We start from the raw sequence: 18,198 nt of genomic DNA on the forward strand, positions 1-18,198 counted from the left end.
CAAAGATATTTTGCATATTAAAATTTGCATCTTATTAAAAGAGAAATACCTGGTTATCTGCTAATGACTTAATTGGGAAACTTGGCTGCGAAGAGTTTGAACACAGTAGTGTAAAAGGAGAGGAGAAGGAACATAATTTGTGGGGCTGGGTAAATAGTTTACTGACCAATTGTGTGTCAGTTCATCTGCTAAGCTCTATGTAATTTAGTGACTTCTCTTAGCCAGTTTCTTCAATATACAACTCCAGAATAGCAAGGAATTAAACAAATGGTGATACTTGATGCATTCACTTTCAAGCTTGAGTTGTGGCTAACTTGTTGGCATGAAACAATTTGGATGCCATAAATTGTTAGAAAAGAAGGAAAGTTACATTGATGTAAAGACTAGAATCTTGCAACTGTTAAAAAGGGGTATCTCAAACAAAATGTTTGAACAATATAAACAAGTTATCCAGTTCAAAAGTAAAATTGTTGCAGTTAAAAGTTAGGTTTTTTGTAATTTTACTGTGGTTTGTATATTGCTGCATTTGTGCTTTTTTTTTTGTTCATTCTTGAGGTGTGAACATTGTTGGCAACGCCTACATTTATTGCCCATCCCTAATTTCTCTTGTGCTGGTGAGCTGCCTTCTTGAACTGCAGCAGTCCACCTAGCCTAGCTACACCCTCAGTGCTGTTTAAGAGGGAGATATACACCATTCATAGAAGAATATATGTATGTATTGAACATTTGATATTTGTACATACTAGCATAACATACTTCAGTATTAGTATTTTTCGGACAGTGGCCATATGATGGGTGTGGTTGATAAATCCTTGTCAACTTCAGAATTAAGAAGTGAAACCTTTAGTCCATGAATACTTGAAGGAAAATGGTTTTAAAATAATGAAAAGCTCTAATAGGTAGGTGTTGAATGATTTACAGTTAATAGGTAAAATAAGTGTCAGGCTGTCTTTACATTGCAAAGTTTCCCAGCATCCATCCCTTAATAAAAATAAGTTCTCTTTACATTAGAATGAGACAGCCCACAACTTCCCCTCATCAATAAATGGGTGAAGTTGCTTTACACTAAAGTTGCATGCCATTTGCTCCCTGCAAAGATGATGTGCTTTATACAAAGGAATCTCTGGATGGATCCATAGCCTACTGCACATTGTGCTGTTGATGAGTACCTGTAGAACAGGAATCAAGTTCTGATGGGTTTATGATCATCATTCTGATAGCTATTGAAAGAAGAAAGAATACACATATTTTTCAGTACCTCTGTTGTGTCACTCTGTTATTTGGCACCAACAATGCAAAGTATCTTGTTTACAAAAGCTTAAATTTATAAAATGTCCTTAACATAGAGAAGGGACCCAATGTACTTAAGACAAAGAGATTAGGATGGGCTGAAAGGTTAGCCAAATAAGTGGGTTTTAAGGAAAGGCTTATAGTAGGAAAGGGAGGTTAGAGAAGTGCAGGAGCTTAAGGAGGCGATTCTAAAGAAGCACTTTTTTGGCTGAAGGCATGTCTGCCAGATGAGAAGGAAGATGATGGAAAAGAAGCTGGAGTTAGGAACAAACAGCTACTTTAACGTAAGAAAACGTCCCAAGGTGCTTCTCAGATGTATTATAAAATAAAATATGACATTAAACTACATAAGGAATAATGAGGTAAGATGACTAAAAGCTTAGTCAAACAGGTAGATTTTAAGGAGTGTCTTTAATGACATAAGTGAGGTGGAGAGGGTTTGCGAGGGAATTAAGAGCTTTAGGTCTTGACACCTGAAAGCACAATTGCCAATAGTGGAACAATTTTTAAAATTAGGGATGCTTAAGAGGGCAGAATTGAAAGAGTGCAGCTACCTGAGGATTGGAAAGCTGAAAGAAATTAGAGAGGGAGGGGCAACACCATGGAGGGATTTGAAAATCAGTGTGAATACTTAAAAAAAAAAATATGTTTCTCAACCGCAAAACCGTGCAGGCCAGTAATCACAGGGATGATGGGTGCATGGAGCTTTGTGCGAGTTAAGACATGGGCGGGAGAGTTATGGATGACTTCAAGTTTTGGATGGTGGAGAGTGGAAGACTGGTCAGCATTGTGTTGGAATAGTTGAGTTTGGAGGTGAGCAAGGCATGGATGAATGTTATGGCAGTAGATGAGCTAGGAGCAGAAGTAGACTATATAGCCCCTTGAGCCTGCTCTGCCATTCATACAATCATCTGGTCTTCTACCTCAACACCTCTTTCCTGCCAGCACCCCATATCTCTTAATTCCCTGAAACCAAAAATCTGTCCGCCTTGGCCTTAAATATATTCAAAGATGGAGATCCACAACCCTATGGGATAGAAAATTCCAAAGATTCATAACCCTCTGAGTGAAGAAATTTCTCCTCTGTCCTAAATGATCAGATCCTTGTCCTGAAACTCTGCCCTTGTGTTTTAGATTCCCCAGCCAGCCAAGCCCCTTCAGAATTTTGTACCTTTCAATGAGATCACCTCTTGTTTTTCTAGAGTCCAGAATGTATAGCCCCAATTTACTCAGCCTCTCATCATAGGACAGTCCTTAATCCCAGGAACCAATCGAGTGAACCACTACTGGCTGAGTCCTAAAGGACATAGCTACTAGACTGGGTCTGTGGCAAGTGCTGAGGGAACCAGCAAGAGGGAAAAACTTACTTGACCTCATCCTCACCAATCTACCTGTCACAGATGTATCTGTCCATGACAGTATTGATAGGAGTGACCACCCAACAGTCCTTGTGGAGACAAAGTCCATTCTTCACGTTGAGGTTCCCCTCCATCGTTTTGTTTGGCACTGCCACTATGCTAAATGCTAAACAGATCTAGCAACTCAAAAGTGGACATTTATAAGGTGCTACGGGCCATCAACAGCAGGAGAATTGTATACACCCACAATCTGTAACCTCATGGCCTGGCATATGCCCCATTCTACCAAGCCAGGAGATAAATTGTGGTTCAATGAAGAGTGCAGGAGGGCATTGCAGCAGCACCAGACATACCTAAAAATTAGTTGTCAACCTGATGAAGCTACAACTCCGGACTGCTCGCGTGCCAAACAGCAAAAGCAGCATGCGATAGACCGAGCTAAGCGATCCCACAACCAACAGATCAGATCTAAGCTCTGCAGTAATGCCACATCTAGTTGTGAATGGTGGTGGATAGTTAAACTTCAAATTACCCCATCCACAAATGATGGGGGAGGACAGCACATCAGTGCAAAAGGTAAGGTTGAAGCATTTGCAACAATCTTCAGCTAGAAGTGCCGTGTGGATGATCCATCTTGGGCTACTCCCGAGGTTCCCAGCATCACAGATATGAGTCTTCAGCCAATTCGATTCACTCCACGTGATATCAAGATACGGCTGAAGGCACTGGATACTGCAAAGGCTATGGGTCCTGACAACATTCCATCAATAATAATGTAGTCTTGTGCTCCAGAACTAATCGTGCCCTTAGCCAAGCAGTTCCAGTATGGCAACAACACTCATCTACCCAGCAATGTGGAAAACTGTCCAGGTATGTCCTGTCCACAAAAAGCAGGACAAATCCCACCCAGCCACTTACCACCCCTATCAGTCTACTCTCGATCATTGCAAAGTGATGGGAGGGGTCGTCAACAGTACTTTCAAGCAGCACTTACTCAGCAATAACCTGCTCACTGGTACTCAGTTAGGGTTCCACCAGGGCCACTCAGCTCCTAAACTCATTACAGCCTTAGTCCAATCATGGACAAAAGAGCTGAACTCGATGTGAGGCGAGCATGACTGCCCTTGACATCAAGGCAGCATTTGACCGAGTGTGGCATCAAGGAGCCCTAGCAAAACATTGGAAATCGGGGGAAAACTCTCCGCTGGTTGGAGTCGCACCTAGCACAAAGGAAGATGGTTGTAGTTGGTGGGGATCAATCATCTCAGTCCCGGGACGTCACTGCAGGAGTACCTCAGGGTAGTGTCCTAGGCCCAACCATCTTCAGCTGCTTCATCAATGGCCTTCCCTCCATCATAAGGTCAGAGATTGGGATGTTCATGAATGATTGCACAATGTTCACCATTCTTGACTTCTCAGAAACTGAAGTGGTGTGTCCCATATGCAGCAAGACCTGGACAACATTCCTGATAAGTAGCAAGTAACATTTGTGCCATACAAGTGCCAGGCAATGACCATCTCCAACAAGAGAGAATCTAGCCATTGCCCATGACATTCAATGCCGTTACCACTGCTGAATTCCCCCATTGGGAACCTCCTGGGGGGTTACCATTGACCAGAATCTGAACTGGACCAGCCATATTAAAAACTGTGGCTACATGAGCAGGTCAGAGGCTGGGAATTCAATGGAGAGTAACTCATCTGTCTCCCTAATGCCAGTCCACCGTCTACAAAGGACTAGTCAGGAATGTGATGGAATACTCTTCACTTGCCTGGATGAGTGCAGCTCCAACAACACTTAAACTCGACACTGTTCAGGACAAAGCAGCCCACTTGATTGGCACTCCATCCACCTCCAACATCCACTCCCTCCACCACTAACACTGCAGCAGCAGTGAGTACCATTTACAAGATGCACTACAGCACCATCCAAACCCACAACCTCTACCACCTAGAAAGACAAGGACAGCAGATAGATGGGAACACCACTACCTGGAAGTTCCCCGAAAAGCCACACAGCACCTTGACTTGGAAATATATCGTTACTCTTTCACCTTCACTGGGTCAAAATCATGGAACTCCCTCCCAGGCTGCACTATGGGTGTACCTACATGGATTGCAGCATTCAGAGAAGGCAGCTCACCTTCTTGAGCCCAATTCGGGATGGGCAATAAAAGTGTTGGCCTAGTCGGTGTTGCCCATGCCCTGAAAGAAAAAAATCTGGTGAACCTTCAACATACCATCTCCAAGGCAAGCATATCCTTCCTTAGATATGGAGCTGAGACAGGGGCAGAGTTGGGTGGGGTAATGGAGGTAGAAATAGGTGCTGTGATAATACAACAACAACAACAACCACTTGTACAAATATATCACTTTACCTAATTACACCTCAGTGTTATAAAACAAGTTTGATACCCAACCACTTTCAGTAATGTTAGGGACGCTGGCAAAAGTTTGGTTCATTTTAACATCTGCCTTAAAGGAGGAAAGCAATGTAGAGAGATGGAGAGTTTTAGCGACAAAACTCCACAGCTTAGGGCTGTGGCAGCTGAAGGCATAGCAACCAATGATTGAGCAATTAAAATTGGAGATATTTAAAAAGCAGGAACGTGAGGAGCGTACGTATCTGTTTTGGAACTGTAAGGAGATTACAAAAGTAGGGATGGGTGATGCTATTGTTAGATTTTCAAGCAAGGATGAGAATTTTAAATTTGAGGCACTACTTAACCAGGAGCCAATGTAGGTCAGTGATGGAGAGTTGATAGGTGAATGGGACTTGCCACAAGTAAGGACACGGCAGCGGTTTTGCAGGACCTCAGGTTTACAGAGGGTAGATGAACATACAAATCTGGAGCAGGAGTAGGTCACTTGGCTCCTCAAGCCTGCTCCACCATTCATTAAGATCAAAGCTGATCTGATTGTAACCTCAACCCCACATTCCTGCATACCCCCAATAACCTTTCACCCTTTTGTTAATCAAGAATCTATCTTGCTCTGTCTTAAAAATATTCAAAGACTCTGCTTTCACTGACTTTTGTGGAAGAGAATTCGAGACATTCGACCCTTTGAGAGAAAAACTTTCTCTTCATCCCTGTCTTAAATGAGCGACCCCTTATTTTTAAACCGTGACCCCTTAGTCCTAGATTCTCCCACAAAAGGAAACACCCTCTCCACATCTACCCTGTCAAGATCCCTTGGGATCTTAAAGGTTTCAATCAAGTCACCTCTTACTCTTCTAAATTCCAATAGATACAAGCCTAATCTGTCCAACCTTTCCTCATGAGACAACCCGCCCATTCCTGGTATTAGTCTAGTAAACCTGCTCTGAACTGCTTCTAACACATTTATATATTTCCCTAAAGAAGGAGACCAGTACTCCAGATGTGGTCTCACCGCTGCCCTGTATAACTGAAGCGTAACCTCCTTACTCTTGTAATCAATTCCCCTCACAATAAATGATAACATTCTATTAGCTTTCCTAATTACTTGCAGTACCTGCATACTAGCCTTTTGTAATTAATGCACTAGGACACCCAAATCCTCTGCATCTCAGAGCTCTGCAATCTCTCACTATTTAGATAATATGCTTTTTTATTCTTCATGCTAAAATGGACAAGTTCACATTTGCCCACATTCTTAATTTGCCAGATCTTTGCCCACTCACTTAGCCCATCTGTGTTCCTTTGTAGCCTCCTTATGTCCTCTTTGCAACTTATTTTCCTACCTATCTTTTGTGTTGTCTGTAAATTTAGCAACCATACCTTCATCAAAGTCATTTATATAAATTGTAAAATGTTGAGGCCCCAGCACTGATCCTGTGGCATGCCACTTGTCACATCCTGCCAACCAGAAAAAGACCAGTTTATGCCAACTCTTTGCTTCCTGTTAGTTAGCCCATCTTCTGTCCATGCCAATATGTTACCCCTACAATATGGGCTTTTATTTTCTGCGTTAACCTTTTGATGAGGCATCTTATCAAATGCCTCTGGAAATCTAAGTACAGTACATCCATAGGTTCTCCTTTATCAAAATCACATGTGACTCCTTCAGAGAACTCCAATAAATTGGTTAAACATGGGGCTGCATCTTCCGGGCGGGGCCCGTCCGCATACGCGTAAAATGACGCGGGGCGACAGGCAGACGTCCCAAAGTCTTCCCGTGTCATTTACACTTTCAGGTCAGCGCGTGCAGAGCCGAGTCAGCTGCGCGCCCGCCAACCTGTCAATGGCCGCTTAAGGCATTAATAAAGTAATTGAGGTAATCAATGGACCTGCCTGTCCAACCTTAAGGTTGGCGGGCAGGCCGGGAGCCCAGGCAGTCTTCTGAAAAAACATGAAACCTCATCCACGAGCAGGATGAGGTTTCATGGGGGTATTAAAATTTTTATGAAATGTCTAAATAAAAGAAATTGACATGTCCCAGCTCACGTGACACTGGCACATGAGTGGACATGTCAGCATTTTTTTTCTCATCTTTAATCAAACTTTCAAACTTAAGCCAATCTCCCTGAGGCAGCACGAAGGAGCACAACTCAGGCTCAGGGAATTCCCCCACCCTCCCGCCTGCACAGGGAGCGCATAACGCTTCCTGGCGGATGTCATGCTGGACGGGCCTTAATTGGCCCGCCCATGTAAAATGGTGGCACGCCCCCGACCAGGGGCACCGATCAGGAACCCACCCGTTCCTGCACAACTCCCACAACGGGTTGAAGATCGTGCCCATGATTTCCCTTTCACAAAACCACGTTGACTCTGCCTGATTACCATGAACTTTTCTAAGTGCCCAGCTATAAAATCTTTAATAATAGCTTCTAACATTTTCCCAATGATACATGTTAGGCTAACTGGCCTAGACCGTGGGAGGCCAGCAAGAGTGCATTCCAAGTGCGTTGGAATAGTTAAGCCTAGAGGTAACAAAGGCTTGGATGAGGATTTCAGCAATCGCTGAGCTGAGGCAGAGAGAATGTTAATATCAGCCAATGTGGGGGCCAAGAAGGAATGTTTGGAGGTCAGTAGTTCAGTGGGAGTAGGGTCGTGAGAGCAGAAGGTGGGTCTCATGGACAAGATGGAGATGACATGAGGGGAGATGGAGAAATTAGAGAAAGGTGTGGGTATGGACTTGCATGGGTGGGGCTTGCGCAGTAACTGTACGTTTGTGGGTGATGTCACCAAGAGGCAAGATGTAGAGGAGAGACTAATTATGGATCCCTGTGGAAGCCCATTTGACTCTGTTAATTAGAAAGAGGCCATTGCTGAAGATGCTTTGTTTATAAGATCAGTAAGAGTGGAATCAAACAGCCCCATAGAGTTGGAAAATGGAGGAGGATAGCGTGGTTAATTGTGTTTAAGGGCTACAGAGAGGGAGGAGGAGGTATTGTGCATCATTGCCATAGGCAAAATGTTTTTCATGCCCAGTTTGCACCACTTTGCTGAGGCACTGTGATGGACAGAAACCTGATTTAGAGACATTCAAATGGAGTATTGAGATATGGTCAAGGATCTGGGAGGCAACATGATCAAGGAGGTTGGAAATGTAGTGGTTGTTAGCTGGACAGAGGAGGGTTTTTTTGTTGAAGACTGGAAAGATGGCAGCCTTGAAAAAGGGGACAGTTTGACAGAAACATTTATAATATCGCCTTGCATGGCAGTCGGAGGTCTTGTGGTGCAGTGGTAGCATCCCTACCTCTGGGCCAGAAGCTCCAGGTTCAAGTCCCACATCAGGACTTGATGGCCACAGATTGTATGTCCATAACGTGGCCAAACAGGTCTACTATCAGCCTGTAAATCCTTCCAATACGCCTGATGGCAGGCAAAAAAAAAGCAGAACTTTCCTGGTCAGCCATACTGCAGAAGGCAACAGCAAACCAAATGCAGTACTTTGCCAGTTATGGACAATCCAATGGAAGTTCATGTTTGCTAATGCCCTTTTCAGGCATGGTACCTGAAGGAGGAGGAGAAGTGTGGCAGCCAGGAAAGGATGAACTTAGAATTCATTTCAACAATGAGTAAAGATTGTGGTTTCAAGGGTGATCTTGGTAATATTATTTACCTGTCATGGTCATGAATGTCAATTGGTAGTTATTCTCCAGAGATGTGCTCCCTTCCAGAACAGTAGAAAGGCAGTGAACAGAGGACAAGCTCTGAATTTAAAACGGTCTTCTTTGATCAGTAACATTGGGAACTTGGCAACTTGCTTGTTGAGAAGTTAATGTTGGGAGATTTGAAAGTGTATGTATCCCACCAATATTTCGAGTCTAATACTCTCTCTAGTGGTGCAATTCAAAAGTGGATTTTCTTTGCTGTTAAATTCCTGCACAATATAAAGCATGTGTGAACATCCAACATACTTTGAGGACCCTCTATTACGTTTTGGCTACAATACAAAGTTAATTTGACTTCAATGGGCAATTTTTTAAAAAAGTAACCTTGGATATAAAATATTCCCACAGCTATTCAGGCACAAACATTTGGCAAAAGACCATTCACCTGACCTTTATTCACTGGAGCTGGCAGGTCTGGAAGAGATTATAAAACGTTATGGGCAGGAGTCCCAGCAGTTTCGTGATGCTGCCCAAATCCTTGCTTCAGTCATCCAGAAGGTAAAATAATATCACTTGGGTTTACATTTCACACTCTAATCTTTACCCTGCTACTCTACAGATTTCTTCTGGCCACCAAGTTGATTTTTCAACTTTTACCAAGCTAGAGGTTAAGAATATTTTCAAGATTTTTTTACTCAGTACAACCTTGTTGCTTCCACAGACATGGTATTTGCTTCTATTGCTTCCCAACCTGTGCTCATAAGTAGAGTATTTTTGGAAGAGAAGTTTTCAACATTATACCAACATTGTATCTGGGGTTAATCTGATATCAAGTGCAATATCTCACAGGTTGTACGTGTTCAAAATCATTATTGCTTTGGACAAAATTAACAAAACATAATTATTTTGATGTCAATATAATCTGCCAATGGATCCTGGTCCAAATCTGCTATGTATGTTCCATACAGCACATGGTTTTTCACCCATTATAGCTGAAGATTAGGTAAAATGAGATGGGATCGAGTAGATTTTGGTTCATTTGTTCATGCCAATTATATGGATAAAAATTTAAGATTATTCTCAAACTGATTTTGTTTTTGAGGAGGGGCATGATGCTAGCTTTTGAATGGGACCACATTAGCTTGCATGGGGACCAGAAAGGGATGAATTTGGAATTAATTTCAACTTTGAACATGGCATTTTAATTGAGTTGACTATTATTTACCTGTCATGAGCATGAACACTAAATGCTGAAATCATAATCTGAATTCTGCAAAGGGACATAAAACAGGTTAGATTTTTACATATGTAAATGAGGGCCCCAAAGTCTGTTTTAGGTGGCTGTTGAGGATGCTTGAGAAAAAGTAGGTTGGATGTCTTTCAAGCATTCTTGGGGCACAGGATATTGGCCCTTGTTGCACCCATAAAATAGATGCAGTAAAGTTCAATTTCTACTACTCCCTTGTTAAGATAGTTAGCAGTTCAATGTGCTTGACTATAAATGCCTTGGGTGGTAACAATTCTTTTGAAAGAGTGTTTAAAATCAGTGGATGTTGTCATTAATTCAAAAACAGCTAATCCTCATGTTTAGTAATGATAAATGTAATTCCATCCTGTTGGGAGTTGATACAGTATTGGAGAAATGATCAGTTTTAATACGTTTTTTGCAAACACTTGAATCTAAGCTGATTCTACAAAAATAATCACAATGAAGGAAATGCTAAATTCAGCATTTTTTAAAAAAAATGCCCAGAAATAAAGTTTTAAATCGAACCATTGTAGTTGCCAAGTTTATTATTTTAAGCTGCAATTAAAGTTGTGACTCGAGCCACTGAGTTTGGATTTACATAGTCTGTTCTGTGCAATGTGGTTTTCAAAGCAAAAATTAATAATCAAGCAATTACAAAAAAAAATTTCAATGAAGCACTTACAATATAGAAATTAATTGTTTTTAAGATGAAAGCTATTTTACATAGTTATTTTTTCTATTCCGACTTTGTTATAACATTAGGAATTGACATTTAATTACTGTCATGTAAAATGATTGGAATATGTGCTATTTATGCTCACAAAAGCCATGCATCTTTGCCACTTTCCAATAGTTTTAATGTTGAGTTCAAGTGCTGCTGAAATTAACTAATGGGTTTAAAATGACTATTTCCCTTCTCACCACTTTCCCTTCTGTAGTAGAATGTAAATATCTTCCTCCTGCATTAATTTGGATCATATGCTAATTTACTGGGAGGAATTGAGCAATAGCCAACTTGTTGAAAACTTTCTAAAATTTTCATGGTTGTATAATATGGTAACCGATTTTAATTCTTGCAGTTCAGGAGCTGAAGCGCTTCACATTATCAGGAATAGAGATATTGTAGTCAATATGGACTATTTGTAATCTCTAATATTTTACATCCATTCATGTTAATGGGAAGAAAGTCATACTGCATCTGATACTGACCTGCCACATTCATGACCTCATTCCCATTTTGCTCAAAACTCTTAAAGCAAGGGCATTGTTTTAAAAGTTGCCCAGATAATTCCTGTTTTTTGTATCTAATATGCACACAATGCTTTTCAATGTTAGCATTTATAGTCTAAGAATAGTAAGGTTTTTCTCTCACACAGCATTGATAGCATCAGGCTTGAGCAGATGAGCAAGTGGCAGTCTCACCCTGCAATGAACCCTTTGCCCACACAATCTTCCTCAAATGCCTCTCCAATTCAAAGGACTGAGCTTGTTTGGTTTCTCTTTTCACTATCAGATTGTAGCGAAAACATCTCCAGTAGTAGCTTCTCTTCCTGCCCTCACAATGATGCCTTGGATCGTCCAAGAATCTATTCTTGGCCCTTTCCTCTTTTCTCTTCTACATATTGTGTGTTGGTGACATAATTTACAGATATGGTGTCAGCTTCCACATGTGTGCTGATGATTTATCGCCTATCCCTAATTGCTCTTGAGAATGTGGTGGTAAGCCACCTTTGTAAACTTCATAGGTATACCCCAAACACTGCCTATTGTAAAGAAATTACAGTAGGTTTCTACATCACAATGGTGTGTGACTTGGAGGAGAGCTTGCAAGTGGTATTCCCCATGTACCGGCGGCTCTGGTTCTTCCAGGTGATAGAGGTCACAAGTTTGGACAGTGCTGTTGATGAAGCCTAGACATGCAGCCTTCCTAGAACTCTCCATTCCTCCAAATGTGGCCTCTCGTGCATTCTGCTTCCTTTGGTCCATCACTGACAGCTGTCCTTTAAGCTCACCTAGGGTCTACATTCTGGAATTGCTTCCCTAATCTCCTTTGTCATCACCTCCTTCCCATTTAAGATGCTCCTTTAAAACCCAATTCATTTGTCAATTTTATGGCAATTCTTACTATTACCACCTCATTTAGTTTGACAACCTTTTTTTTTGAATATGCCTCTGTTAAGCACCTTAGGACATTTTTCTCTGTTAAAGCCAATATATAAATACAAGTTGAATTGAAAGTGCCCCAGCTAACTAATGTTTCATTGTATAATTTACACTTTGTACCAATCTTTTAATAGTTTTAAAGTACTGAGCTTAGAACAGTTTTCAGTTATTTTGAGGGTGTTTCTTTTATCTTGTCTCTTTAAAAATCCGTTAAAAATTAAGTCTCATTGAATGGCAGGAGGTGTTCGTCCTTTTATTGTAACTTGCACATAATTTGCATGACCCCACTGAACACTTCTAATGAAACTTATAGGGATGTGCAACTCCCAACATATGCCAAGATCTACATGAATGGAAATTTCTTTTTTTTTAGTTTGCAGATGAGGTGTTCTCCATTTACAGTGGAAATGCTTTGATTGAATTGTTGACGGTGAAGAATTTTGATGTCTCTCTTGTGAGGAAGACTCGGTCTATTCTAGAGTCTCCATCCATAGTAAGTATAGCATATGTTAGTCCCATAGTTCCGGTCCTAGAGCCTGCTTAAATAGTTTGGTCATATAATGTGAATTAAGACAATTTATTTTTATCCTTCAGCCAACAACACTGGAAACAAATTATATGGCCTTTATCATATTTCTGTTTGTGGGAGCTTGCTGTGCATGAATTGGTTTCCCACATTACAACAGTGACTACACTTCGGTAATACTACTTTGACTGTAACGCACTTTGGGATACCCTGAGGCACTATATAAATGCAAGCCCTTTGCTTTATGAGGAACTTTAAAGGTCAGCCAATGAGGGGCAATAACTGTGGCCAGTGTTGCCCAACTTCAGAGATTTTTTTGCTTGTTTTTTGAAAAGGAAATGGAGCTCAGGAAACAATTTGCAACTTGAAAACTTATGACCAAGAGAAGTGTTCAAAATTCAGAACTGACTGAATAAGTCAAAAAGCCCTGTTACATTTCCGTTTTGTGGTTTTTAAACAGGTATTTGTTTTCCCTGTGAGTAAGCTCTTTATTCAGGTAGGTGGCCATCCAGGTACAAAAAAGCCTGTCCCTTGGCAGAATCCCTCTCACTCCAAATCCCCCTTAAAAGCATACAGTATATGACTGCAGACTAGTGACTAACTCATAAGGTTCTGAAACTCTTTGAAAGTGGTGATGCTAAAAATATTTGATAGAGTTGATGTAAAGATGTTTCCACTTGTGAACAAGACCAGAACTAATGGCCACAGATAGCAGTCACTGAAATCTAAATCTTGGGTGCCAGCATTGATTACGTTAAAATAAGTAACAACAGCTTATGTAGAGCCTTTAACAAGAACAAGGAGGTTATGTTGAAAACAAAAACAGAATTACCTGGAAAAACTCAGCAGGTCTGGCAGCATCGGCGGAGAAGAAAAGAGTTGACGTTTCGAGTCCTCATGACCCTTTGACAGAACTGTCGAAGGGTCATGAGGACTCGAAACGTCAACTCTTTTCTTCTCCGCCGATGCTGCCAGACCTGCTGAGTTTTTCCAGGTAATTCTGTTTTTGTTTTGGATTTCCAGCATCCGCAGTTTTTTTGTTTTTATCTCTGAGGTTATGTTGAATTTGTATAAGACACTAGTTCGGCCTCAGCTGAAGAATTTCATCTGGTTCTGGGTGCCACGTTTTAGGAAAATGTGAAGGCATTGGGGAAAGTGCAGAAAAGATTTCCTCAGGGATGAGGAACTTCAGTTCTGAAGATAAATTGGAGAAGTTGGGACTGTTTTCCTTGAAGAAGAGAAGACTGAGAGGAGATTTGATAGAGGTATTCAAAATCGTGAGGGGTCTGGACAGAGTAAATGGGGAGAAACTGTTCCCACTTCTGAAAAGGTCAAGAACCAGAGGGCACAGATTTAAAATAATTGGCAAAAGAAACAAAAGCAGCATGAGGAAAACCTTTTCTCGCATAGCGAGTAGTTTAGGTCTGGAATGCATTGCCTGAGAATGTGGTAGGGGCAGGTTCAATCAAGGGGGCATTGGATTGTTACCTGAAAAGGAAGAATGTGCAGGATTATGGGGAGAAGGCAGAGAATGGCACTAGGTGAATTGCTCATTCAGAGAGCTGGTACAGGCATGATGGACTGCATGGCCTCCTGCCCTGTAACAATTTTGAGATTCACAGAACTTCAGGTTAAGGAAATACAGCTGTCTTTTGTTTTTAAGGAAAGGCTAGTAGTGATCAGTCTTTCTACAAAGGACTAAGTATAAAAACAGAAAATGCTGGAAATGCTCAACAGGTTTGGCGGCATCTATGGAGAGAGAAATAGAGTTAAGGGTCATCAACCTGAAATGTTGACTGTTTTTCTCTAGCCACAGATGCTACCAGACCTGCTGATTTATTTCCAGCAGTTTTCCGTTTTTATCTCAGATTTCCAGCATCTGCAGTATTTTATTTTTGTCTAAGTGTAAGCATTTGCTTAAACAGACTCTTTGGAAAAAAAAAATTACTGATTCTACAGGCAGTTTAAGTGTATTTTTAAAATTCACAATAGTTATATCTTGAGGCTCTGGCTAATGAAGGACCAATAACATATTGCTAACATTTTTGTTCTCTTTATAGAGCAACCCAGGCAGTCCATATGGTTTGGCCTACCAATACAACTATAACTATGCTGTTGTATTCAATATTGTCCTCTGGTTGATGATAGGCCTTGCTTTAGCTGTGATCGTCATTGCCTACAACCTGTGGAACATGGATCCTGGTTATGACAGCATTATCTATAGAATGACTAGTCAGCGAATTAAAATGGAATAAAATGGAATGCTTGCTTCACATTAAGTCCAAAGAACCCAGCTAATGAAAATAATGTATATTTCTGAAGTTCTGGAAAAGGTTATGGTATCAAGACTACTAGAGTTTGTTCTTGCACAATGTTGATAGTGGGAGAATAATAAAATTCACTTGGTATGTAAAATTAAATATTTCCATAGTACCTTGCTAAAATACCTGTGTCTCATGGCTATTAACCCTAACTCTGGAATTGATGAGCTGATTGCCTGGTCATGGATGATTTTTTTGATTTCTTATATTGTGATATGGTTTGAGAACAAGGAAATAACTTGTTTTTGTATTCCAGACTTGAGATAAATAGCCAAACACGAATTTACCTTTCACTAAACCATTCCATTGGATAAAAGCCTTGCAATTTCATTTCTAATATCTTTTTATTTTACAATCAAATCTGTGTATATGTTGGCACTATTTCTGCTTTTGTAAATCACCACTGTGCACAGCTTACTGTTTAATTCAGATTGTCATTTTCATGTTATAATAGTGAAAGTATCATGGATAGACATGGCAGCTGTGATCAGAAATGCACTGCAAAAACTTATCTGACCTTAGGAAATTGATTGTGAAATTATTTGGTTTCTTTATTTTCAAAGCTAGTGAATGTGGTGTAAAATATGTAAACTGCTATGCAGACTCCTGAATGGTGGTCATGTGTTTTGTGTGGTTCAATTGTAACTGTTTCAGTTATGTTTGAGATGGAATAATTCTGGTATCTGACAAAAATAATGGTAGAAATTAGTGGTCAGTCCTGCTATTTGTGAATGGCTGTGTTTTACTGATGTTCAATGCAAATGTTAATAAAGAATTAAATGTAAATATTTAATAGTTAAATTTACTGCGAAAGTAAACTTCATTGCTGTTATGGAAATCAGCAAATGTGAACTTGTAGCATACAGCCCAAGTCTCAGATATCCCATTTTGAACATTAGAAATCCATAGCAGGTACAACATGGAAACAGGCCATTTTGCTCAACTTGGGTTGACATTTATTTTCTACAAAAGAAAATAGTTCCAATCACATTGGTCCTGTTCCCATATCTTTCCAATTCCTTTTCCTTCACCTGTCTACCCAATCTAATATTGACTGTTGATGGTTTAACCACTAATTCTGGAATTGCATTCCCATCCTCATAACACTAAATTGGTTTCTCTTGCTTTCTGTTTTCTGTTACATTGTTCTGTACTATGTTTTTATGAAAAAGAAAATAATTTATTTTTCTTGCTATTTGTATTCTTATACACTCAGATGCTGCTCAATTCCTATAGTGCAGTTCCAGTACTCTAACTGAGGCCTAATTTTGACTTTTATTTTCTACACCTCTCAAAAACCTAAAATTCCACAAGCTTTTTCTAAACTTGCCTATATCTTCTTGAGGTGCTGCCTTGATGTCCTATGAACCTGTACCCACAAATTCCTATGTTCTTCCACAGCATGGAGTCCACTCCCAATCAGAGTACAATTTATTTTTTTAACGAAAATTATCACCTCATATTTGCTTTGATTTCCACCCCCAATTTTTAGCCCATTCCCCATTTTATCGATATCCTTTTGACCTACTAAATAATGAACTACATGCCCTCTTTCAACATAATCTGCAAATTTTAACACCATTGAATAGAGGTTTTCCTTGAACCAAAATCTATTTTGAACCATTCTGAAAAAACTGTCTAAATTTCAGTTGAGCTGCTCTCCTAACCAATCCAGTTTGCTATCCTCCTCCTAATTGCATACCCTTTAATCTTCTCTAATAATCTCCTGTGTTCTACTTTGTTAAAGGTTTTCTTAAATCTCATGTAGACTATATCCACTGCATTTTCCCCATCAGCCATGTCTCAAAGCATTCCAGTTTGGTGAGCATGATTTTTCCAGTTTCAAATCCATGCTAGCTTCTTGTAACTTGCCCATGAGTATTGATGTTCCTTCAAGCAACTAAGCAACCAAAATTTTCTGCACAGGCCGCACACAGTTTGGCCCCTTTAAGTTAGCATGTGTGCATGGCTGCACAAAGAAATTAAAGGGTCTCTGCATTTAAATGAATGGGCTATACACTACAAAAAAAATAGGGTACGTTGTCCAAGCTGTATGATCATTTCATCCTTGAACTCATCACATATTCAACTAACAGTGCTGTAATTATGTAAATTTCCTCTTTTAAAAATTGGTACATTGGCCATTTTACTGGCCACTGGCACTAAACACAACGGAGTCTTGCAATAATTTCCAGGGCCATAACTATTTTCTTCTGCACTTTTTGGGATGCTAGGATATATCCCATTAGGCCTTGGTGCTTTGTCTTCCTTTAGCTTAACTAAGTTATCTAAAATTTTCCACCACAAATTTCACACACCTTGCTCTCAAAACACTTCAGGATTCATCTCTCTAAAATCCCTCTTTTTAGTAAAAACTGATGCAGAGTACGCAGCAAATGCTTTGCCAATTTTTTGATCATCTGCAAGCTGAATTCTCTCTGGTTCTAAAACAAAAACAGAATTACCTGGAAAACCTCAGCAGGTTCTGTTCTACCTTGCTTTCAACAATTCTAGTTTTTAAACTGATATGTACTGGTACCTTTACTATTGATTTAATTTCCCCTCTATCAAAAAAATCTACAATAATCATTTTTATTTCTACTCATCCCTATTCTGATTGTAGATTTCTTCCTGCATTTCTATCCAATAACTCCAAAGTCTGTAATACACATCCCTACATTTAGCAAGCCTTTTATAGCGCTATAAGATTGGTCTTATTGGCAACTTTGTAAATGGGGCCTGAGCCATTTGCTCACCATGCAACCTTGATGCTGAAATAGGGCACATCAAAGGCATCTTGCAGGGATAATAGCTGCCCTGATCAGGTCATTTTGTGCAGTATATCACACAAATCCATGAATGTGCCTAAGGCCATCACTTTAGCCCTGAAAAGTGACCAGTTTACCTCAGATTACTCTGGAAGGGCAAGGTATCTTAAAAATTTGAGCAACAGCAGCAACATGAGTGGTATTCGCCAATAACAAGATGCTGCCATCAAGCCAAAAAAACACACTACACTCATTTGTGTGATAGGCAATGTGGTGTATGAATTTCAAAGCCAGTGTGATGCTAGTTATGTAGGCCATACGTCCCAAAGACTGATGGATTGTATCGAACAGCCTGCTCCCACCGCTGTTCACGATGAGCAGGGTACAGACCGTACCCAACCAGTGCATGCATGCAAAACTCAAAACGCAGTGTCCAACATTAGATGTGATTCCGTGATCAGACATCTGCTAAATAATCCTCAA

At 40.3% G+C, this 18,198-nt stretch overlaps 1 protein-coding gene across 1 annotated transcript in view; it reads left to right on the forward strand.

The window, feature by feature from the left end:
• Positions 1-15,733, forward strand: part of atp6ap2 (ATPase H+ transporting accessory protein 2) — a 47,398-nt gene extending 31,665 nt beyond the window's left edge. The window contains exons 7-9 of the mRNA XM_041211924.1: positions 9,097-9,246; positions 12,474-12,593; positions 14,687-15,733. Coding sequence (XP_041067858.1) covers positions 9,097-9,246; positions 12,474-12,593; positions 14,687-14,881 — 465 coding nt within the window. The 3' untranslated portion in view covers positions 14,882-15,733. The remainder of the gene's footprint in view (positions 1-9,096; positions 9,247-12,473; positions 12,594-14,686) is intronic.
• The last annotated feature ends 2,465 nt before the right edge of the window (positions 15,734-18,198 follow it).

Source organism: Carcharodon carcharias, chromosome 18 (assembly GCF_017639515.1).
Source record: "Carcharodon carcharias isolate sCarCar2 chromosome 18, sCarCar2.pri, whole genome shotgun sequence".
Lineage (NCBI taxonomy): Eukaryota > Metazoa > Chordata > Chondrichthyes > Lamniformes > Lamnidae > Carcharodon > Carcharodon carcharias.